Source organism: Mauremys reevesii, linkage group 5 (assembly GCF_016161935.1).
Source record: "Mauremys reevesii isolate NIE-2019 linkage group 5, ASM1616193v1, whole genome shotgun sequence".
NCBI lineage: Eukaryota > Metazoa > Chordata > Testudines > Geoemydidae > Mauremys > Mauremys reevesii.
This window is the reverse complement of record NC_052627.1, coordinates 107,076,569-107,100,617: the sequence shown is the minus strand read 5'-3', so window position 1 is coordinate 107,100,617 and position 24,049 is coordinate 107,076,569. Positions and strand designations below refer to the sequence as shown.

The following is a 24,049-nucleotide window of genomic DNA, read 5'->3' as shown; positions in this document are numbered from 1 at the left end:
TGAGAGCTGTGATACATTGACCATCTATTGGTTATCAACCTGTGGTCTGCAGGCCGCTGAGGGTCTGCAGACTATGTCTAAGATTTCCAAAGGAGTCCACACCTCCATTCAAAATTTTTTACGGGTCCTTAAATGAAAAAAAAGGTTGAGAATCACTGATCTAGAGTCCAGCTTGTCAGTGTTGAGCAACTAACTGGATAAGCCTAATTTAATAGGCTTTGATAGAAAGGTACTTTTATGTACTATATATTGTAATATATTTGCTGTATGACAGGCACAGAGAACAGGGTCACAATACAGATTATGTATAAACATTTGTTTATTAAGGATGTGTTACAATGTGATATACCTTGTATCATGATGGAAATTTAAACTCCAAATATGCTTTAATAGATTCACTTCAGTTTTCACCTGAGCTGTTAATTTTAGAGAAAATGTTCTATCCTGCTTCCTCTCCTTGCATTTATAGAGCAGTATAATGCTTTAATAGCTTCTCTATGCTTAGTAATTGTTCTTGTTTCTTTGTATCACACTATACAGTCTTGAAAACAATTTTTTTTAAAGTTACTCTAATGCAATAAAATGTAATGTCACTAAGGAATGCCTATAGCAATAAAAAGGCTTTCAGACCAGATTCCTTCCTACATTGGAACAGTTAGGAAAGATAGTTTTCTTGTTTTACATGGCAGTGAATAAAGAAACTAAAGCAATAAGACCCAGTCTGAATTAAAGTCTTCACTGGACAGAAAACCCAGTATGGAGTAGAGGACATTTATTTTATTTCTCTTTCTTTCGCTCTCAAATGTAGAAAAATAGCATCTATCCAGCACCATTAGACACTCTGCCATAAATTACTTTAACAAATCAAATCAGAGTCAGAAGAACACAAAACTCCCCTGCGACTTCACTCTTCCCCACAGATCTGTTTCCCCTCAAAAGCCCAATTTGGAGGAGCTCTCATAGAGGCACCTTGCAGTATTCCCAGAAGGTCAACAAATCAGAGCTGTTTTGGATCAGAGAGGAAAAGCTTGTTCTAAAGCCAAGGGCCTGTCAATCTGTCCTGCAGTGGCTCAAAGACATGGGTACCAGCTTCAGGGCAGACTGACATGAAGCAGGGCACAAGCCCCATATTAGTTGTGAGTTCTGTACTTAGATTTCACCAACCAACCATCAAGTGTAAACACCTCAAGCTTATAACAACCTTAACATGGAGTCACAGATAGTCCCCTGGGGTACTTCAATCTATCTTGCCACCCAAGTGTGCCTACCTTTGTGATAGATTGTCCCTTACACCAAAGATCACAGCAATATTCAGATTACTCCCAAAGGACCAGTCAGTTATCCCAGGTCAGTTACACCTTAGATCTCACACCATAGACCCCACTAGTACCCAATCCTGTAATAAACTATCTAAAGATTTATTAACTAGGAATAGGAAATGAGTTATTTACAGGTTAAAGCATGTAAATACACACACACACGTGAGTTCCAGTCTTAATTTTCAAGAAGTAATCAAAGTTTCTGTTATAAGCAAGCTCTACCTGTCCTTTAGGGCTACCCCAGGCTAAGCACTGGGGATCCTTTGCTTATGCTTAGTAATCTTTGCCCCTCACAATTCAAGCATTTTATTCCTTCCCCCCCTTTGCTTCGAGTTGCCAGTTCAACTGTTGGAAGGAATTCAGTAGCACGTCTCCTCTTCATGGGAGCTGGGAGCAATCAACAAAGGCTTTTGCCCTGTGATGTTCCACAATAGTTTGTCTGGTATTGATGGGCCTCTTGTTGGGCAAAAGATAACACCTCTTATTGGAAACTAGTATGTCACACTTGATAATGCTTCTCTCCTGTCTGGTGATTTACAGTTACTGAGCAAACACTTACCTTTTACCTTATAGCATGGGATACAGATATAAATGAGATTAATGCAGGCAGCAATTTACAAGCATTCCATAATGTCTAAACACTAAGTGCATTTTTATAACCCTAATACCTATTTTAACAATACTAAAACACAAGTGAGCCAGACAGGTTCCAGCTGTGTATTTTTCAGTGGTTAGATGAGTCCTAGGGGGCACCTTGTCTTCCAGTATCAAAGGGTCCTTTATGGAGAAAAATCTATTGTCAGCCCAATCTTTTAAATTGAGGCAGATCCAGTTTAAACACCACCTCCATGGATTCCAACTGTTGCAGGATGGCACAAGGAGGGAGGTGGTCCCCTGAAGTAAGAAAATCTGAGGCTATATAGAACTTTATAAGTAAACACCTTACATTCAATCCAGAAACCAATAGGCAGTGCAGATTATGGAGCACAGGTTTCATGTGCTGTCATGGGGCACAATAGTTTAATAAGTAGACTTCTGCATTCTCCATCAGCGTAAATTCTGGATTGATTTAAGGTTCAGTTCCATGTAGACTACACTGCAATAATCCACTCTAGCAGTGAGAAATAAATGGATCATGGGTGCAATTGTTACCTGGCCATCAACCATTGGATCAGTTAAGTACAAATATTCAGAAATACACAATTTTTTTTAGTTTGGGAATGAATAAATAATGCTTATTATATATCAAAACAACAAATTGGAACATAAGAACAGCCACACTGGGTCAGACCAAAGGTCCATCTAGCCCAGTATCCTGTCTACTGACAGTGGCCAATGCCAGGTGCCCCAGAGGGAGTGAACCTAACAGGCAATGATCAAGTGATCTCTCTCCTGCCATCCATCTCCACTCTCTGACAAACAGAGTATAGGGACACCATTCCTTACCCATCCTGGCTAATAGCCATTCATGGACTTTATCTCCATTAATGGACTTTACCTCCATGAATTTATCCAGTTCTCTTTTAAACCCTGTTATAGTCCTTGCCTTCACAACCGCCTCAGGCAAGGAGTTCCACAAGTTGACTGTGCGCTGTGTGAAGAAGAACTTCCTTTTATTTGTTTTAAACCTGCTGCCCATTAAATTAAGCATATGTCATTTATAAAAAGCAAGTGTTATTTGTTTTGCTATACCACATTGTGGTTCTTTCACCAATACTCTTTTACAAGAGTAAATCCCAGAGCCAAATTTAGTTAATGGATTATTTGTTAAATAATTTAAGGGAAATCCCCATTCTACAAATTTTTGACTGCTTATTATTTTGTTTTAGGGTTTTTTGTTTTGTTTTGTTTTTGTTTGTATGTGTTGCTGGCAGTAACTATAAATCAGTATGGTGTTGTAAAATGTAAGAACTGGGTGGTTTTTAGTTTTACCAGTCAGTGTGTTTAACCAGGCAGCTGAATGGGCCCCATCAGCATTTAGAATATGGTTTTGCACCAAACTAGAGTATACAAAAGATTGTAGAATTCAGTTCGTTTTGATAAGAGATTGTGTCTTGGATGCTTGTCTAATGAACTATATGTATTTCACATTATTCATCTGTAGTAGTTTTGTCTGTTTATAGAGAGGTAAGAAACTATACATTAAATCTTTTGAAATATTGTTTATTTTCTAAGGAAGAACTTGATACATTTCAGATAAGGCTATTTTGTGGTTAGTTGAACTCACAGTAGAGCAACTTGATCCACTGTCTTGCACTAATTATTTACATCAGTACAATATGGGTGTAAAATAATGCAATTCCAGTATGGTAGAGTTTTACATCCAGTTAACACAGATGGACAGGACTACATGATATGCAAGGAAATAGAGAATAAGGTCTTAAATGTATTTGATTTAGGAGCACCACCTCTAGGAAATGTGACAAAGAAAAATAGGCAGCCAATGGGAGCTGCTGGATATTGGAACATATGTGAGTGGGTCTGTTCATAAATATGGTAACTGCACTTCAGAATGGTATACTGATAAACACTCACCCCCTGACCTCCTTCCCTCATAAATCTCCCCTACAAATACTGCAACTCATGCTTCTGTTCCACTTCAGCTTTTGTAAGTTGTGTGATCATTATCTTAAATTTATGAAAATCAGAAATATTATTTCATACTTCATCCCTGTATAATCTCATTATATAGTCTGTATGTGGCTCAATATAATATATTTCATGAAGAATATATAGGTTTAATTTTTTGCTTTCCAGCAGGAGGTAAATTAGATCTATGGTATAATGCAGATATGTCTTTCTGTTTTTAAATAATTATGAAAGGACCCAAGGGCACAAGCTAGGCATTTTTTGAGCTGATTTGTAAAACTGAATAAATAATATCTTGGTTTCAGTGCTTCCTGTCTGACTCAGTAGTTCTTTTAAAATAAGGGCACGTTACTCGTTTCCCATTACTCAGTACTTCACAAAGTAGAAGATGGCAATACAGGAAAATAAAATTACCACTAATTAAATGTACAAGTACGTTGCCATCTACAAAAGATCTATTGCATCAAATTGAACGATAGTTTTCCCACACACAAAAATGGATCCAACCTTAACTGTTCATGATATAGATATTATACATTGCTATTTCAATTTATAAAATTAAAATAATAGCATTGCTTTGTGAGGTTAATGGGATACTCAGTTGGAAACTATACGTGGTGGGTAATAAAATAGCCGCAATGCAGTATTGGCTTCATTTGCTAAGAGCTGATGCAGTATATCAGATTCATTTATATTAGGTTGTAGGGTGACTTTATCCTTAGAATCACTAGGTAAACAATAACACATACAAATATCTTCAGTTTTCTATATGAGAACAGATGAGCATATTATACAGGTCTGAAATACAAGTGTTAGCAAAATTTTGCTGTAAAACTGCTTCCTACCACACCAACCTGCAAACCCAATAATTCTTATAAATAAAAACCCAGCAGTCCAGCCCCATTTTCCTCATTTAATAGTAGATTTGTTTGTTTTTTAAATGAGGTCTTATTGGTACTTCTACAAAAGATAATATACCTCATTTACTAGTATGCTCTGAAATATCAACATAAAAATCAAATAAATTAGCCATTCAGATTCTCTGTCTAAAAGCCTTAGTTTGAACATTTGGTAGAATGTGTTTTGTTATTTCATATTAGCTCAAAGATATTTTTATTCAGGTTCAGTACATTTAGAGCCTGCTTTTGAGATCAGCTTCAATCTGACCTTCTTTGTGGGTCTAAAAAAATGGAGGTCAGATTCTCAAAGGGTCTGTGCAGCAGGGCAGAAATTCAGAAGTCCCAAGTTAAGCAAACAAAAATTGGTGTGTGTGTATTTATAGTTAGAGGGTTTTGTTTGTTGATTTTGGGAGTGGGGGGTGGTACAATCAAAATAACAGAAACCAGCAAAGTTTCTTGCCATAGTCCCTTCACGCAGCTGAACCATATTTAAACTTGAAATAAACCATTATAAATGGACCTGCTCATGTGTCTCCAGAATATCATTGTTGTGGACTTCTCCTCTCCCCTCCACTAAAGAAGTGCTAAGGTTACATGTTGTTACACTGGCCCTTGGAATATAGATGAAACAACTGTTTGCTAATATCTTAGAAGGAGTACATCAAACACAGTGTTATTGGAGGAGCTGTGCAAGCCAGTGCGTGTGATAGATTAAACCCACAAAGTTGCACTTACTTGAGTACCTATTATAAAGGGGCAAAGCCTTCTTATGGAACTCAGAAATTGGCCTAATAATTTGGATTATATCCACTCTCTACAAATTGCTAAACAGAACTGTGAAAAAATTAGCTGGAAGAGGCTCATGGGGCAAATAGAATTTGCTACACATCATCTGATCTTATCATAGGGTTTCATTGCACCCTGTGGCAAAGAGTTTATTGCAATTTCCTGTGTTATTTTCATTCCAGTTGTATAAAATTATTTCAGTTAATTTCTCCACTTGTATCATTCATTCATCCTTGAATTGTTAATGCTGTTTCATAGACATACTGTCTTTTATGTAAACTATAGGGCTGTAATAATGCTGCAGAATAATTTGTTTTAGTGGGAGTGTCCCTTTATTGTAAAATACCCAGATTGATATCCTCATATCTGGGACAGGTAAATGCCCCCCCTCCTTAAGTTCTGGTTTATACTTGTGAACCCACAATGTCCACTTGTTTTACTAGTTGATAGTATTATTGTACCCTTATGGAATCCTGTGAAGGGGGATGCTCACCACTGGCGCCACCTACTTGTCAGGTGAGGATGTGGCTGGCTGTCTTCCTCCTGGTTACCCCTCTTTCGTACTATTGCTCTGCCCTGTGTTGGTCAGTCCTTACAGTGATTCTGCCCTCCGGCCAGGTCACGTATTCAAGTCTGTCCTGTTCGGGGTATGTATGAAGGGGTATGTATAACAATTGGGGAGTCTTCAGGATTAACCAGGAGGCCTCAGGGCTCCTCCCCCAGGTCAGGATCTCATATCCCAGACCCTTTGTATTCAGAGTCTTCTCCCCGCACCTAGGTTCTCTGTATCAAGGTAAGCCACGGTAGCATTCTCTCTCTTTAGGTGTTGATAGGGAAGCCTGGGCCCACCCTCTCCACTGGGATCCAGTGTAGAGCCCAGAGGTAGGCAGCTAAATCCTGCACCCACAGGTGCTATGTGGCAGTCTCCCTGGATCACTTCTTACCAGTCCCCTCTCTTCCCACAAGGTAAAGTAAAGAATAAAACATAAAGATAAAATCTCTGCTCTTCAGAGAGTCATAGGTGCCTGCTTCGTAGGCTTGGCCAGGTCTGCAACAGCAAGACCACTTCTGACACTCCTTAGGAGCCCAGCATGGAGGTCAGCTCACTTCCACTGTCTATCTGCCTGCCGGTGAGCCACTTTGTTCCCCTTTGTAAGCAGCTCTTTAACCTCTTCCTTTCCAGTGTGGGATTTGTACACCCTTCACAAGCCCCTTTCAGTCTAAAGGATCTCAAAGAGCTTCACAGACTATTTAAAGTACATACAGAATGACTAAAATGCTTCCTCCTTTGTAACAAGGACCACATGTTGTACAACAGTACAGGAATGGAAAATATTGGTCAAGGACACAGAGCACCCCTGTTTCTTTTTTAATCAACAGTATACCCCAACCAACGCTGATTGCAACGTACTGTTTAGTAAACAATCACAGCAACAATATTAAAGACCCGTATGAAGTGGAGAGGTCTACATTAAAAAGTCAACTAAAGTTACCCCAATTAATTCCTATTCTGCCATAAGTAAGGGCTTGTCAGCTGCGCTGCCGTAGCTCTTTAGTAGAGATGTTTCAGTGCTGATGGGAGAGCTTCTTCCATCAGCATAGTTAATTCACCTCCCCAGGAGGTGGTAGCTCTGTTGACGAGCACTGTCTACACAGAGGGTTAGGTCAGTATAACTATGTTGCTCAGGCTGTGGATTTTTATAGGTCTGTAGTGTACACCTGGCCTGAAGGTCTGAACAATTACTTCTTGTGCTGCTACGTGGTAAGTGTTAAGTACATGCTAGCTTTTAAATGGCAACCAGTGTGTAATGTAAACCCACACGAGAGGAGCAGTAGAGTCCCATTGGCCCCACCCAGAATTCCTTCTGATTGATGGATTAAGGAACCCACTGTGCTAGGTGACATACAAATACAGAATAAAAGGACAAGCCTTGCCCCAAAGAGCTTGCAGTATAGATGCAACAGTGGGTGTAACAAACGGTGAAAAGGAGCAGAGAAGGAATTAAAAGGGAATAATAAGAAGATTTCTTTACACATGCTAATTATTCTCACAGCTAGACAGTTTCAAGTAAGGGGTTTGGTTTTGTTAACTATAAGATATGTGTAACACACAAATTAAATAAATACTGCAAGTCCCTGCCAACCATCTAGCTGTTTTTATTTGGCAAAATACTGTAGGCATCACAGCAGAAAATGGTCTGGAAGAGGGATTTGAAGTAGCACAAGGTGGTGACACTATGGGTTAGTTCAGGAAGGACATTCCATACGTAAAGGATGGCATAGAAGAAAGCACAAAGATGCCTGTGGGAGAAGTTGACCAATAGGTGATGGACACTGGCTTTCTTTATCAGAATATAGATGCTACTTACAAAAGCAAACAAAAATGGTTGTAGCATAAATATTGTGCAGTCTACCTTCTGTATCCCCTGGTCAATAGACTGTATTGAAAGTCCTAGAAAGAAATTACAGGATGATTATTTGGTTAATTTAATGTGATGTATATCAGTTTTAATAGACATAAATATATTCTAATTCAAAACTTGTAGCTTATAATTTGCATTTCTTTTTCAGTTCTGAACAAGATTAGTTAAAACTAGCCTATTAAAAAGTTCTTGTCTGTTTTTCTGTACATTGAGCCTGAATTTCCTCCAACTTTTTTCAGTTTACATCAGGAGTACCTCCATTTAAGTCAACTGATTTACAGCACTGTGTAAAACTCAAACAGTATTTGGAGGAATTAAAAATTAATCACTTGTGTTAAGCCTTTTGTAGTTATTTGTTGTTAGATTATCCCAATGATGAGAAAAGATGTTTAATGTGAGAAGTAGTCAAGTTGAAACATTACATAAATACTGCAAAGAGTCCTGTGGCACCTTATAGACTAACAGACGTATTGGAGCATGAGCTTTTGTGGGTGAATACCCACTTCGTCGGATGCATAAATACTGAAAACTTTCCCAGTATCTTCGCTTGTTGCTTTGTTGAAAATAAGAGAATTTTCTGACAGTAGATTTGAAACTTCATTCTAAAAAAAGAGCCCAAAAACATGAAAGTATTGTTACTGACATAATTCTAAGAACATTCACACCATCTAATTAATGTTTTATGAACCTCTTGAAAATGTGTTCTACCAACCTAACTATTCCTATCACATATAACAGGGGTCAGCAACCTTTCAGAAGTGGTGTGCCAAGTCTTCATTTATTCACTCTGATTTAAGGTTTCGCGTGCCAGTAATACATTTTAACGTTTTTAGATGGTCTCTTTCTATAAGTCTATAATATATAACTAAACTATTGTTGTATGTAAAGTAAATAAGGTTTTTCAAATGTTTAAGAAGCTTCATTTAAAATTAAATTAAAATACAGAGCCCCCCCGGACCGGTGGCCAGGACCCAGGCAGTGTGAGTGCCACTGAAAATCAGCTCGCGTGCTGCAGGTTGCCTACTCCTGACATATAAGGATGGCATTAGCAAAAGACCAGATCAGCAGGCTTGGCAGCCTTTGCAACCCAGCACCTTAAACTTCAAATTTAGCATATTCAGCAGGATACTTTAGGGTACACGTCCTCAGTACATGAAATTTGATATCTTTGATGTGTGGACCCACTAGAAAAAAATTGTGTTCTCGATTCTCCCCCTCACAGAAAAGCAGAATTGCTGAGTGTATTGCTGGTGGAGTGATCTGGCTGACTGGACATTTGTAGGTGCCTGTACGTGTGTGGAGACTCCCATCTCAGTTAACAAGAGACAGATTTTGGCTGTTAATTTTTTTTTCAAATTTTTAACACACATCTTCAACTTGGTTAATTCATGTGTATATTTTAATTGTATGTAAAACTAAAAGAAGAAAGTGTAATACCCAGAATCAGCAACCGGTGTCTATATGTGTATGTGGCCATGGCTTCTTGCAATTACATGCAGATAGATTATATCCTATCACTTTAGAAAGATGATTGTAATATAATTTCTTAGATAAGGCTGTTACATCGTTACTGTAACTACTGCTGCAGATTACTATTTCATTCATTGCCATTGAATTTATCATCAGACCAATGCAGTCATATTCCATTTTCAAAATTACATAAATGCCTTGAAAATTAAACCACAGCTTACAGGTTCTATCTCTTTTTCACAAACTCTTAGTAATAGTTAGCAGGGCCTACTTTTAGATATGCTTTGATAATAGATGCACTAAGGACAGCAGATGTAGCAAAAAAATATAGCTTTTTGTCTTCCTTTCCTTAAATTGATAATGAATTGGACAAGGACTTGCTACATATACATATAGGATTGTTTTTCAAAGCAAGTTATATGAATACAAACCTTGTACTAGTTTAAAATCTGGAGATGGACAAACCTTACAGAGTATGAGGTTTTGTGAATTCCTCATGCTGTTTTTGGGGTTCACAAAACTAGTTTGAGTTCTTCAACTCTGTTTTCTACCGATGGGAAGCCTGAGCTTCCTTAACAATTTATGTTAAGGAAAGAACAGCTTCCAAAAGCACCACTAGAATTTTTCTTCCCCCTCTCTACTGTTTATCCAGTCTCTCTCTCTCTCTCTCTCTCTCTCTCTCTCTGCTTCATTTTTACTCTGGTTTTCTAGAACTCATTTCAGCAGGAGTTGTTGAGGCAGAGTTTTGCAAGATCCAAAAGGGGTTGGCCATTTAAATAGATAATCTATACAGTAAATGCTAACGATTTTTGAAGGGATAGTAAACCTAATTCTTCAGGGTTTAAGTCAATCTCCAATTATTACAGATCAGGATAAGATGTGAGGGCATCTGCCTACTGTCTATCCCTTCTTCTGAAGCATCTGGTACTGGCCACTATCTGGAGCGCAGGTCTGATCCAGTGTGGCAACTCCTATGTTCAGCAGGTTGTTTCCCTCTCTGTCCCATCTCTTCTCATTTTCAATCTTCTTTCAATAGAATGTAACATAATAATTTTGAATCAAACTTTTGAACTCAGTGTTTAAGTGCATTCAAAATTAAGCAAAATCAGTTTGACCACATCTGTTAAAAAAATTATTATTTTGTCACATATTGCATGGAATATATATTCTTTTCTAAGGGAACTTTTTATTGTTATGCAGCTCAAGTAATATGAGAAACGTGATTTCTTCTTTGTAGTTAATTACAAGTCAGTTGCTATAATATATTTCATAAAGAGGGTAGCCTGAATTATAGTGATTGAGATTCATTGTGAAATCCTTTCCTTACATGGTATTCCTTTACAAAAGTTCTTTCATATGGATAAAATATGTACAACAACTTTTAAGTTCCCTTTCATCTTTTTTTTTGTAGTGATCTCAGTGAAAATCAAATTCAAGCAATTCCAAGGAAGGCTTTCCGTGGGGCCGTAGATATTAAAAATCTGTAAGTAGTTTCCTATTGACTTTTTTATATGTTGATAGTTATACTTTACTTGCACATTGTCTTTGTTTGTTTTATCAGATGTTTTTCTCTTTAAACACTTTTTGTAGCAACTGTTGACAGTCTCTTCCTGAAAGTCAAGAGCTTTATTGTTGGTTTAGCAAAAGTATTTAATACGTTTAGTACATCCTAGAATTTCCTTTCACCAAATCCAAATGGTTAAAAAGGAATTAAAGATGTCAAAACAGTATATTTCTTTGCTTATGGTAACCTGGGTTTAATATCTGGTCTTCAGGCCTCTTTCAGTGTTTTACTGGAAAATCAAACTATGAGCCATCTTTTCTGACTATAACTATTTCTTGTTAAAAATTCATTCTGCTTAGGGTCTAGAGGTCTGCCTTTTGTTTAATCTTGTAAAAGAGAGAGATGTGAGATAATTTTATTAACCAATCCACTAGAATACATACCTACTTTTTATGTGATTACTTCTCTCACACAGTTTTTCTTTCATGGTAAAGCAAGTCCTCTATACAGGATTGGTGACATCTTTCTTGAGACTTGTTAGCCCCATAACTCATGTGCAATTTTCCATGGCTCCTAAATGTGGAATTTTGTCAGCTCTAAGACAACAAATTGATGACTTCTGCACTTACCATTCGCCCGTTGTAAGTGAATAAATTGCCTTTCCTTCTATTACAGACAGCAATAGTAAAACAAGACTTTTCAAAGCCCTCTCGTGGATTCCCTTCTGGATACAATTTTCTTCATTTGTTCTTCTGCCCGTAACAAGCAGTTTCTGAGAAGAAATGTTGTTCAAATTAAATGTGGGTGGAGGGAGGCTAAAAAGCAAAGCATATAATGGTGGAACACTGCATAGCTTGTAATGAGACAGCCTGAGACCTGGAAGGGAAACAAGTTTCTATGCTAATCTAAAGCTTTCTGCATCTGGTATCAGGCCAGCAAATTAAGTGGGCCTGTTGGATTAAACTCTTCTTGCCTAATTTCATGTCTAGAGTTTCAGCTTCAGAAAAGGGTTCAGGAATGTTCTTTGAGTCTATTTACAGCAATTCAAATAGCTCTGCCTCCCTGACCCTAATAGTCATCCCACTCCAGGGTCTGCACAATCTTTTTTGTGCACCATCCTCCTTATCTCACTTTGGCAGTTTCTGTAGTCCCTTTTTCTTTAAGAGCATCAAGCTCCTGTAGCCTCTATAATGGCCTATCATCTCCTATGTTCTTCGGTATGCTTAGGTGTGTAGGAGAGCATTGTCTAGCGAGAATACTAGCATTTATAGGTAAGGGAGGCAAATGAATTTTGTAAACTGATTTCCGTACTCCTCAAGCTTCTTTCATTCAGCTGAACGTGAGCTCTATCATCGAGTCTTGTAAAGTTACTAGAAAGTTTAAAGCAGAGAGTTGGGTCTATTGATTATGATTCTTGACTCGTGTTTTTATATTTAAAAATATTCATGTTGAAGATTCACTCTACAGTAAAATCTGAGATTAAATCTGAGGCAAGCCCCACCCCCTTATGGAAATGTTGCTCAAGGTATGTTGGTTTTGGTTTTGAGTTTTAATTTTTGGCCTTTTGGGGCTCTCAAACTGAAGCCATTATTACCGGTATTTCAAATCTAAGAAAAATTTTGCTACCACTAGAGAGCAGTATTTCTCTGAATGATCCTTTGCATAAGAAAATTGATATGGCTCTAAAAAGAACTTTGAATAGTAATGAGTCTGAGAGCATCAATGGGAACTTTCTAATGTGGGGGTGAGATCTAAGAATGCCAGAAATATCCCAGTCCATTGTAATTTAGACTCCAGTTTCCTGCATGACACAGCACAGAATTACCTCTAGGATTTAACATATTTTCTAGTGTGGGTGGCCTGCAGAGCAGTTTGCCTAAAATTCTGGAATTCAAATCCTTTATAATCATTCTATACACACCAATAGTGATGTTTAAAGCCTTTCCTCTTTTGGGGATAATCCATGCAAAGCTATCAGCAAGGTCCTTACAATAACAAAAAGTCCAAATCCTCTTTGTGGCACCAAAATGTTGAATTTCAGAATGGATACCATAGATTGCCTCCTTTTCTTGTGGTCCAAAGAAGAATACTTTCTCAGATCTTTGTCACTAGTAGAACAAAAGGAAATATCAAAACGTTTTCCACAGAAATACCTATACATAATCTTGACTAGTCAATGCCAGTATCTCTTTGCCATCTTGTAGTGGAATGTATATCATTGGTTTGGGTGGTCTGTGTGTAACTTGTGATGACAGACGAGTGCTAACATTTATTAAATTAAATCTTGTATCCATAAAATGGATGCCCTCCAAACCTCTCTGGAGACTTGAAAAAGAGAGGCAGAGTTTAAAACCACAATCTCCTATCCATAGAAGCAATATCTGTCAAGATCAGATAGATAGCAAACACTATATTCTGTTTGATTATCCAAGAGAAGTCAGGAAACAATTGATCAACTGTGGGTTTAGAAAGATTGAACTAATTTGCAAACAAAAGCCATTACAAAATAGAGTGGTTAAAATCTATTTTCTATTCATCAATTCAGGTGATTATCTAATATTCAACCACCAAAGTACTTACATCGCCTTACTTGAGTATTATCACCACCAATACTTAAGGTTTGTTCTAATCTCAGCATTTCCAATGTAGTATACTCTGACCTTTGGTCTGGCCATGACCTTAAGAATCTTCATCAAAATTATAGTGGTGATAGTAGCAGAGATAAGGAATAAAGTAAAAGTAGTAACCTAATATTGGGACAATTTGCTAATTCAAACTCCATCATGTCCAAAATTTATTCTTAAACCTACAGTTGATGTTCATCAGGAGTCAAGAGACAGAACAGTCTGGCAATGCATTTCAGTGCAGTAAAATAATGGCATTCCAATCTGCCACAAGAGTGAGCAAAATAAAACAAAAGTTTGGTCAGCTCAGCTAGATGGGATTACTTCCACAAAGAAGCATGCTACCTTTCTTGGCAGGGGCAGCTCTAGATTTTTTGCTGCCTCAAGCACAGCAGACAGGCTGCCTTCGGCAGGTCCGCCAGTCCCGCAGCTTCGGCATACCCGCCACTGAATTGCCGCCAATCCGCGGGACTGGTGGACCTCCCGCAGGCATGCTGCTGAAGGTTGCCTGACTGCCGCCCTCGCAGGCACTGGCAGGGCACCCCCTGCGGCTTGCCGCCCCAGGCATACGCTTGGAGCGCTGGTGCCTGGAGCCACCGCTGTTTCTTGAGTCTTTCTGGTTTCTTGCCTCAGAGTTAGCTCCTATGCAGAAGCAGCAAAGAATCCTGTGGCACCTTATAGACTAACTGACGTTTTGCAGCATGAGCTATCGTGGGTGAATACCCACTTCTTCGGATGCAAGTAGTAGAAATTTCCAGGGGCAGGTTTATATATGCAAGCAAGAAGCAAGCTAGAGATAACGAGGTTAGTTCAATCAGGGAGGATGAGGCCCTGTTCTAGCAGTTGAGTGAAAACCAAGGGAGGAGAAACTGGTTCTGTAGTTGGCAAGCCATTCACAGTCTTTGTTTAATCCTGAGCTGATGGTGTCAAATTTGCAGATGAACTGGAGCTCAGCAGTTTCTCTTTGAAGTCTGGTCCTGAAGTTTTTTTGCTGGAGGATGGCCACCTTAAGATCTGCTATTGTGTGGCCAGGGAGGTTGAAGTGTTCTCCTACAGGTTTTTGTATATTGCCATTCCTAATATCTGATTTGTGTCCATTTATCCTTTTCCTTAGAGACTGTCCAGTTTGGCCGATGTACATAGCAGAGGGGCATTGCTGGCATATGATGGCATATATTACATTGGTGGACATGCAGGTGAATGAACCGGTGATGGTGTGGCTGATCTGGTTAGGTCCTGTCATGGTGTTGCTGATGTAGATATGTGGGCAGAGTTGGCATCGAGGTTTGTTGCATGGATTGGTTCCTGAGCTAGAGTTACTATGGTGCGGTGTGCAGTTACTGGTGAGAATATGCTTCAGGTTGGCAGGTTGTCTGTGGGCGAGGACTGGCCTGCCACCCAAGGCCTGTGAAAGTGTGGGATCATTGTCCAGGATGGGTTGTAGATCCCTGATGATGCGCTGGAGGGGTTTTAGCTGGGGACTGTATGTGATGGCCAGTGGAGTCATGTTGGTTTCTTTCTTGGGTTTGTCTTGCAATAGGAGGCTTCTGGGTACACGTCTGGCTCTGTTGATCTGTTTCCTTATTTCCTCGTGCGGGTACTGTAGTTTTGAGAATGCTTGGTGGAGATTTTGTAGGTGTTGGTCTCTGTCTGTGGGATTAGAGCAGATGCGGTTGTACCTCAGTGCGTGGCTGTAGACAATGGATCTTGTGGTGTGCCCGGGATGGAAGCTGGAGGCATGAAGGTAGGTATAGCGGTCGGTAGGTTTTCGGTATAGGGTGGTGTTAATGTGACCATCAGTTATTTGCACCGTAGTGTCTAGGAAGTGGACCTCCCGTGTAGATTGGTCCAGGCTGAGGTTGATGGTGGGGTGGAAGCTGTTGAAATCGTGGTGGAATTTTTCCAGAGTCTCCTTCCCATGGGGTCCAGATGATGAAGATGTCATAAATGTAGCGTAGGTAGAGAAGGGGCGTGAGTGGACGGGAGCTGAGGAAGCGTTGTTCCAGGTCATCCATAAAAATATTGGCATATTGTGGGGCCATGCGGGTGCCCATAGCGGTGCCACTGATCTGGAGATATATATTGTCATCAAATTTGAAATAGTTGTGTGTGGGGATAAAGGCACAGAGCTTAGCAACCAGTTGTGCTGTGGCATCATCAGGGATACTGTTCCTGACAGCTTGTATTCCATCAGCGTGTGGGATGTTTGTGTAGAGAGCCTCTACAGCCATGGTGGCCAGGATGGTGTTTTCTGGAAGGTCACCAATGCATTGTAGTTTCCTCAGGAAATCAGTGGTGTCACGGAGATAGCTGGGAGTGCTGGTAACATAGGGTCTGAGTAGAGAGTCCACATATCCAGACAGTCCTTCAGTGAGAGTTCCAATGCCCGAGATGATGGGGCATCCAGGATTTCCAGGTTTGTGGATTTTGGGCAGTAGATAGAATAGCCCTGGTCGGGGCTCTAAGGGTATGTTGATTTGTTCCGGTGTTAGTGTAGGGAGTGTCCTGAGTAGATGATGCAGTTTCTTAGTGTATTCCTCAGTGGGATCTGAGGGAAGTGGCCTGTAGAATTTGGTGTTGGAGAGTTGTCTGGCGGCCTCCTTTTGGTAGTCAGACCTGTTCATGATGACAACAGCACCTCCTTTATCAGCCTCTTTGATTATAATGTCAGGATGGTTTCTGAGGCTGTGGATGGCATTGCGTTCTGCACGACTTAGGTTATGAGGCAAGCGATGTTGTTTTTCCACAATTTCTGCCTGTGCACGTCAGCGGAAGCATTCAATGTATAGGTCCAGACAGTCATTTCGACCCTCAGGAGGAGTCCATGTGGAGTTCTTCTTTTTGTGCTGTTGGTGGGAGGGTAACTGTGTATCAGTGCACTGTTCAGTGTTGTCCTGAAAGTATTCTTTGAGTCGGAGACGGCGAAAGTAGGCTTCCAGATCGCCGCAGAACTGTATCATGTTGGTGGGGGTGGCAGGGCAGAAAGAGAGTCCCCGAGATAGGACAGACGTTTCTTCTGGGCTGAGTGTGTGGTTGGATAGATTGACGATATTGCTGGGTGGGTTAGGGGTACCACGGTTGTGGCCCCATGTGGCAGGTAGGAGTTTAGACAGCTTACAGTCCTTTTTCCTCTGTAGAGAGGTGAAGTGAGTGATGTAGATCTCCTGTCTTATTTTAGTGAAGTCCGTTTGTATGGAAGTTTGGTTATTAATGAGAGTCTCCAGGTTGGAGAGCTCTTTTTTGATGTTTTCCTGTTTGCTGTATAGGAGGCTGATCAGGTGGTTCCTCAGTTTCTTTGATAGAGTATGGCATACTACACAGACCACAGTGAGAGATTATGTAGATAGCAGTGGATTTTTTACCTTTAGTCCATTTGGTATGATGTCCATCCGTTTGCATTTGGAAAGGAAGATGATGTCTGTCTGTATTTGTGCAAGTTTCTTCATGAGGTTGATGGATTTCCACTCCATACGGCTAAATGCAGTGCCTTGCATGGTGTCAAGTATCAGAGGGGTAGCCGTGTTAGTCTGGATCTGTAAAAGCAGCAAAGAATCCTGTGGCCCCTTATAGACTAACTGACGTTTTGCAGCATGAGCTATGCAGAGTACACTCCAGAGCCCTCTTGCTGCTTCTACAAAGAAAGAGTTCAGTTTCCGTAGAACTTGGACAAAATCATCCTTACCAGGACAATCTCAATCTTTCTTTAATATTATGCAAAAGATATCCCCATTTTCAGAGGACTTGAGAGCCAGAATTGCTAGTGTAGTCTGACAGATCTCAATCTCTTGGGATATTTAGTTCACGTACATCACCAACTCATACATTAAATCTGACCAGGTCAGAGAGATGTGTTCACATAAACATCTTAGAAAAAAGAGCAGTATAGAAGGCTCAGAACATGTTTTGTTGGACTCTGAAACATATGAAGTTCTCAAGGACAATTCAGCAGTGCTATAGAGGCTATTAAAATGTCAACATTTACTAAAATTTACCACAATTATGATTGACATCTCCTCTCCTAAGTAGAGGGGGAAATGGTGGTTCTCTTGGACAACACTGGATGGTAACTCTTGGTAAATGCTGACTTTTTAATGGCACCCACTGCTTCCATAGTAAACAAACAAGGTAGACCCGGAGTCAGCCCATAAGAAAAGAACCACTAAAGGTCCTATGTTGGGCCCCAAAAAATATTCACATAAGTATATCTCCCTTATCTGGCATAACCCTCCTAAACAACTGATGATTTCATTAGACTGAAGATTCAGTCCAGGGAGTGTTGTTACATTCTGATTTGTTCAGAATGACGCAAGCCAAAGACAGATCTGTTTGCATCAGAAATCAATCACTGATTGCTTGGGCCTTTTCTTCAGTATTGTTGATGGGCCAAGTTATCTGAAAGGCAAAAGTGACTGGGCATAGTCTATACTGGTTTTCCCAGACTGGCCTCCCAGTACATGGTATGCCAGCAATTCAAATGGCAGGGGACGATGTGCTGCTTTTCCCTTCAAGCCTGAATTTTCCTCTTCAGGAGCACTGCCTTCACCCATGTGAAGAACACCCTTGTCAATATTGTTGCTCTTAGCTACAATCATTGATGTTATGCTTCAGTTTAGGTGATCCATGCTGTCAAGCCACCATATCTGGATCCAACTGTTGGAAACAGAGAAAGTTTGGTTTCTGTTTTGAGAACGATCAGTGTATTTTGACCTCTGAATGTTCCCTCTTTAACATACTTATTTTTTCAGGAGGGATTACAAAAGTTCTTAACACTGTTAATTCATCTTGTGCCCTTGTGATTGAGATAAGATCCGAGGTTGTCTAGATTCTTATATGGCAATCGTCACTGTAGTATCTGAGCACCTCTCATATATTAATGGAATTTTCCTCACTAAGCTGATGAAATAGAAAAGTATTATCCCCATTTTACAAAGGGGGGAACTGAGGTACAAAATGGTTAAGTGCCTGTGTACCCAAAATGTCACAGGAATTCTGTGGCAGAGGTGAGAATTGAACTTAGACCTTCTGAGTCCCAGGTCAGTGCCTTCACTGCATATTCCTGGGGGAATTCTGTGTCAAAAAATTAACAATTCTGCACACAATATTTTAAAATCCTGCAAAATTCTGCATATGTTAATTGTCAAAATAACTCAATATAGTCCCACTGATTTCAGTTATTTTGGTTATTAAAGTACAATACAATGGATGGAGAATGGGAGTGGGGAGTATTGGAGAAAATCCCCAAACACCCTTGCCTAATAGTAATATAGCTAATAATGATCCTTTATTTCGAGTGATTAGTCAACAAATATATGCAGCTATGTGCTCAGTGTTGCATCATAGGCAACTGAAGAGCAAGTGAGGGTGCCTGGGGAATTAAACTCAGTTTATATTGGCTACTGACCATCTCCAGAAAGGAGCACATTTTGATAAGAAATGTTTTCAGTCAAAAAATTTAGACCAGTTCTAATCACTAAAGCACCATAAGCATTTATAAAGCCATATTGTCCTTTATACCACTCTGGCAATGTAAAGGAACCTTAAAACTTCTACGCCTGTTTTATACTCCTGGGGGAATTCACAAAGACAATGGGAACAATTAACTAAGCAGGCAGGCTTCTACATTCTGTTCTGCCTTAGGGGACAGAAAGTACCTACCCCTCAGAAACACCTTGAAACACTGCCCCTCCATGCCGAGCATGCTGCAATATCGAGCGAGAGGGATTGAGTGTGTCTCTCTCTCTCTGTCATGCACGACTGCCCCTGCCCCTCAGCCGTGATTGAACCAACCTGACTGTGCTGCTAGGGAGGGGCATATGACCGCTCTCGTGGCTTCCCTTTGCTTCCCCATCAGAAGTCATTTTTCTGCAGGAAAACAAATCTGTGGGGGACATGAATTCTGCACATGTGCAGTGACACAGAATTCCCCCAGGAGTAACTGCAAAGCCATCTCTCTCAATCTTCTGAGACCCGACTCCCTGTTAGTGCAATTCGTAAAGGCAGCCACCTTAATTCACCCTCATGTCTGCAGTATTGCTCCATCTAAGGACACACATTCTCATTTCCAGCTCTCTCTGAACTTCCTTTTTCAGCCCTTGCTGCTATTTCCTGCCTTTTTCTTAGTAGCTTTCTTTTGTGCTCTTTTTCTGAAACCCTCCTTACCTAGTTTATTCTTCAGGACAAGGTGACTTTGAGTAGTGGAGTCTAGTGATATATGAAAGTGGGTTCAAGTCCATTAAAAACAGTGGATAAAGGTAGTAAAACAAAGTTGGCAAAGGTTGTTCTGCCTGTCCATGGAGTATTACAGACTTGGACACCTGTGTTTCTAGTGATACCCTTTAGCTGGCACATCCTACTGGTTGGTTGTCTCAAGAAATAAGGAAGTTCTGAACTTTTTCATTCCTGCTGCATATAATATAGCCCCCTCCAGCTTTCCCCCCATATAGTCTAGTATTTTATAATTAAGTGTTGGCTTTATTGACCCCATGTGGTCTGAAATGGCATGCGAAGGGTGCTGAAATACAAAGTCTGTGTGCCAGTGTTTCTGCTACAGGAGTATCACCCCCATGTGGAATAATCTCAGTGTATTATATATGTATTGATCTAGGCACATATGCCACATTTTTCTTAATAACATCATCATAGTTTACATATGCCATAGCTTGATTTAAAATATTCAGGAACAATAGTCTTTGGATGCCTTAGGTGAAGACAATTGAATTTTAGAAGGAGGAGACAACTAACGGGTGATCAAAAAATCTGCTTACTGATTAGTTACTACCGGTACCTGTGCAAATGAAGAAGGAACTGAAACTCATTCATTCTAAATGAGCATATTGAGAGGATGAGTAAATACTTAGCAGGTTAAACACCTGCATTTCTTAAAGGGTGAATGATTTTGGTTAAGATGATTCGTCTGCATCATATTGTTTTAGCTTCTAAGCACACACTTCAGCAAGTTTCAGATATTAGCTCTTCATCTGGGGTTTTCTTAGAGCAGTGGCTCTCAACCTTTCCAGAGTACTGTACCCCTTGCAGGAGGCTGATTTGTCTTGCATACCCCCAAGTTTCACCTCACTTAAAAACTACTTGCTTACAAAATCAGACCCAAAAATACAGAAGTGTCATAGCTCGCTGTTAATGAAAAGTTGCTGACTTTCTCATTTTTACCATATAATTATGAAATAAATCAATTGGAATGTAAATATTGTACTTCCATTTCAGTGTGTAGTATATAGAGCAGCATAAACAAATCACTGTCTGTATGAAATTTTAGTTTGTACTGACTTCGCTAGTGCTTTTTATGTAGCCTGTTGTAAAACTAGACAAATATCTAGATGAGTTGAGGTACCCCCTGGTAGACTTCTGCATACCCCCAGGTGTACACGTACCCCTGGTTGAGACTACTCTTTTAGAGGATGAGAAGGAAAGACCAAAATTGTTCATTTAAAGTAAATTATAGGGTGGATACTTGGATGTATGGTATGTTAGCAACAAGAAGGTGGTCAAGGAAAGTGTGGGCCCCTTACTGAATGGGGGAGGCAACCTAGTGACAGAGGATGTGGAAAAAGCTAATGTACTCAATGCTTTTTTTGCCTCTGTCTTCATGAACCAGGTCAGCTCCCAGACTACTGCACTGGGCAGCACAGTATGGGGAGGAGGTGACCAGCCCTCTGTGGAGAAAGAAGTGGTTCAGAACTATTTAGAAAAGCTGGACAAGTACAAGTCCATGGGGCCAGATGCACTGCATCTGACGGTGCTAAAGGAGTTGGCAGATGTGATTGCAGAGCCATTGGCCATTATCTTTGAAAATTCATACTAAGATACTAAGGGCATGTCTACACTGGCAGAGTTACAGCACTGGCAGTTACAGCACCACTCAGAGAGCAGTGAAGGAAAACTGCTGTTGTGGGTTCACACTGTCAGCTGCCTGCGCAATAGCGTGTTCACACTTGCAGCACTTGGCAGTGGTATTCAAAGCGGTGCACTCTGGGCAGCTATCCCACACAGCATCTCTTCCTCTTCTGCTGCTAAGAGTTGTGGGAAAGTGGAGTGGGTCCCGGGGCATCCTGGGTCCTGTTCCAATGCCCTGTGATGCGTTGCTTCACATCCCAGCAACCCCTGTGCTTCCGTCCTCATTTGGCGCCAACTTTCAACGGTTTGTGTACTGCACGCTCTGTCTCTTTGGTCTGCAGGAATGGATCCCGCACTGTTGACCAATATGCTGCTCTCTCTGACCAACACATCATGAGTAGCAGTGGAGTTATTCCTTCAACTACAAAGGCAAGAGGAGTGTGACATTGATCTTGCTACACATAGTAGCTATGACACAAGATTGCTTGTGGCATTCACAGAGGTGCTGACCACAGTGGAACGCCGCTTTTGGGCTTGGGAAACAAGCACTGAGTGGTGGGATCACATCATCATGCATGTCTGGGATGACGAGCAGCGGCTGCAGAATTTTCGGATGAGGAAAGCCACATTCATGGCACTGTGCGATGAGCTCACACCATGGGCTTGTGACAGGGTGGGTGAAAGCTTCACTCAGGGCTGGACCACTGAGTCTCAGCACCTGGAGGCTGAATTTGAACAGCCAGAGACCAGGTCTATTAGAAGGGTGCAGCATGGGGCCATAAGGATCAGGGATGCTTTGAGGCAGCAATTTGAAGCTGAAAGCCACTAATTTTTGGTGCTGTGCTCAGGAGTGCAGTGCTTGTAATGCTAGGAGGTGATTGTGATAGGTGGAGACAATGCACTATGAAGGTGTAAGAAAATTGCCTGTTGCTTTTTAGGGCTCTGTTTGCTTTCAGTTAATGGAATAAAGATTGTTTTAAAACCAAAACAATTCTTGTATTAAAAAAACAACAAGTGGAGGAGACAGACAGATAAAAAAAAAAAAAACACATCAGCACTGAGGGGGATAGAGGAAGGGAGAGTCCCAGGAGGAGGTGGGGTCCCGGGACGGTTAAAGATTTGTGTATGTCCAGGGATCATATCCAACCTTCTCCTTTGGAGTACAGTGCAGTGGGTACTGGGAGTCCGCAGGGCTGGATTGTGACAGGGCAGGAGTGAAATGCAGCGGGTACAGACTGGAGCCTGTAGGTTGATAGGAGTGTGTTGGCGGTGACTGGGGGGTGCATGGTGCACTAAGTGGCTTGGCAGTGTTTACACCTCGGGAGTTACAACGCAGAAAGCTGCTTTACTGTGCAGAAACTTGCCAGTGTAGACAGGGCCTAACTTAATCATGTCATGAACCAAAGCAGTTGTGTCCTTGCCAGGATATTTGTTGATAACTAGTTTATCATTTAAGGGGAGTTGTTCCACAGACAGAAGTATTTTAATTGATCTTTAAACACAAGCCCCCCAACAGAAGTATTCCTGGGGAATATCTATTGAATGATGTCACATGCCAAAATAACTAATTGTGCATTTCCCAAAAAATTACACACTTGCCATGAGACTGTTTTGTCATCCACTTGATGTGAAGTCACACTGATGACATAATTTACCTGCTGCATAACTTGTGGGTTGTGTAATCAGTTGCAGAATAGAACTACCTAAAGTTATTTTGGCCTGCTGCTTCACTGCCCTATGGCCAGACGAGGCTGTCAGTATCTACACTACCACAGCAAAAGGATGATGGGACATTACCTGACAGTGGACATTCAAAGCAGTTTTCAGCTCCTAGAAGAATGTTGAAATAACTGTTGATCCAACCAAGTGGAGCTTTATCAAATGGTAATAAGTGGAGGTAAAGCACAGTAAGGACCTCCTTTGCTCTAAAAGTAAAGTGCATCACCAATCATACACTGTGGCACCCTCTTCTTCTCTAGAAATCTGGAAACTGCTCAGTCTACCACTCCCCCCACATCATGTGTCTGTTTTGTCTATTTAGATTGTAAACTCTTGCAGGGCCAGGATGTCTTTTTGTTCTCTTTGTACAGCACCTACCACAATGGGATCACAGTCCATGACTAGGGTTCCTAGGCACAATGGTAATACAAATAATAAATAATATTTTCTCATGTTTCCTGATAGGTAAATCACTTTCCCCAACTGCCTACCTTTCATTTTTGATAAATTAAAGACATACCATATGTGAATAGCATCTCTTGTGGCCTCCATTGTGTTAAGAGCTATATAATACAATTCTGTTGAGGTATTTCTAGATGATGGAGATGATAGTCTTCACATAGTTGAAGGTGGATCTAGTTGCCCATTATAAGCCTGATTTTGACAACATGTTTACCTTTAATATCCATTTGAATGTTTAGTGCAGGTTAGAATTTTTATAGAAAATTTGGGAAAAAACGGGGCACAGTAAATTTGATATTTGACCATTCAAAAACAAAAGTTTTTTACATATCTCATACATATTCTTACATTTTTTACTTATCATACTTCCAAAATGTTTGGACTTCAAAACTTTGAATTTGTT

General features: G+C 40.4%; 1 protein-coding gene across 6 annotated transcripts in view; it reads left to right on the top strand.

Annotated features, from left to right (window-relative positions):
- The window catches only part of SLIT2 (slit guidance ligand 2), a 398,427-nt gene that overhangs the window by 225,368 nt on the left and 149,010 nt on the right, over positions 1 to 24,049 (top strand). For all 6 annotated transcript variants that reach the window (XM_039541399.1, XM_039541396.1, XM_039541397.1 and 3 more), the window contains exon 5: positions 10,898 to 10,969. In XM_039541399.1, the coding sequence (XP_039397333.1) occupies positions 10,898 to 10,969 (72 nt within the window). The remainder of the gene's footprint in view (positions 1 to 10,897; positions 10,970 to 24,049) is intronic.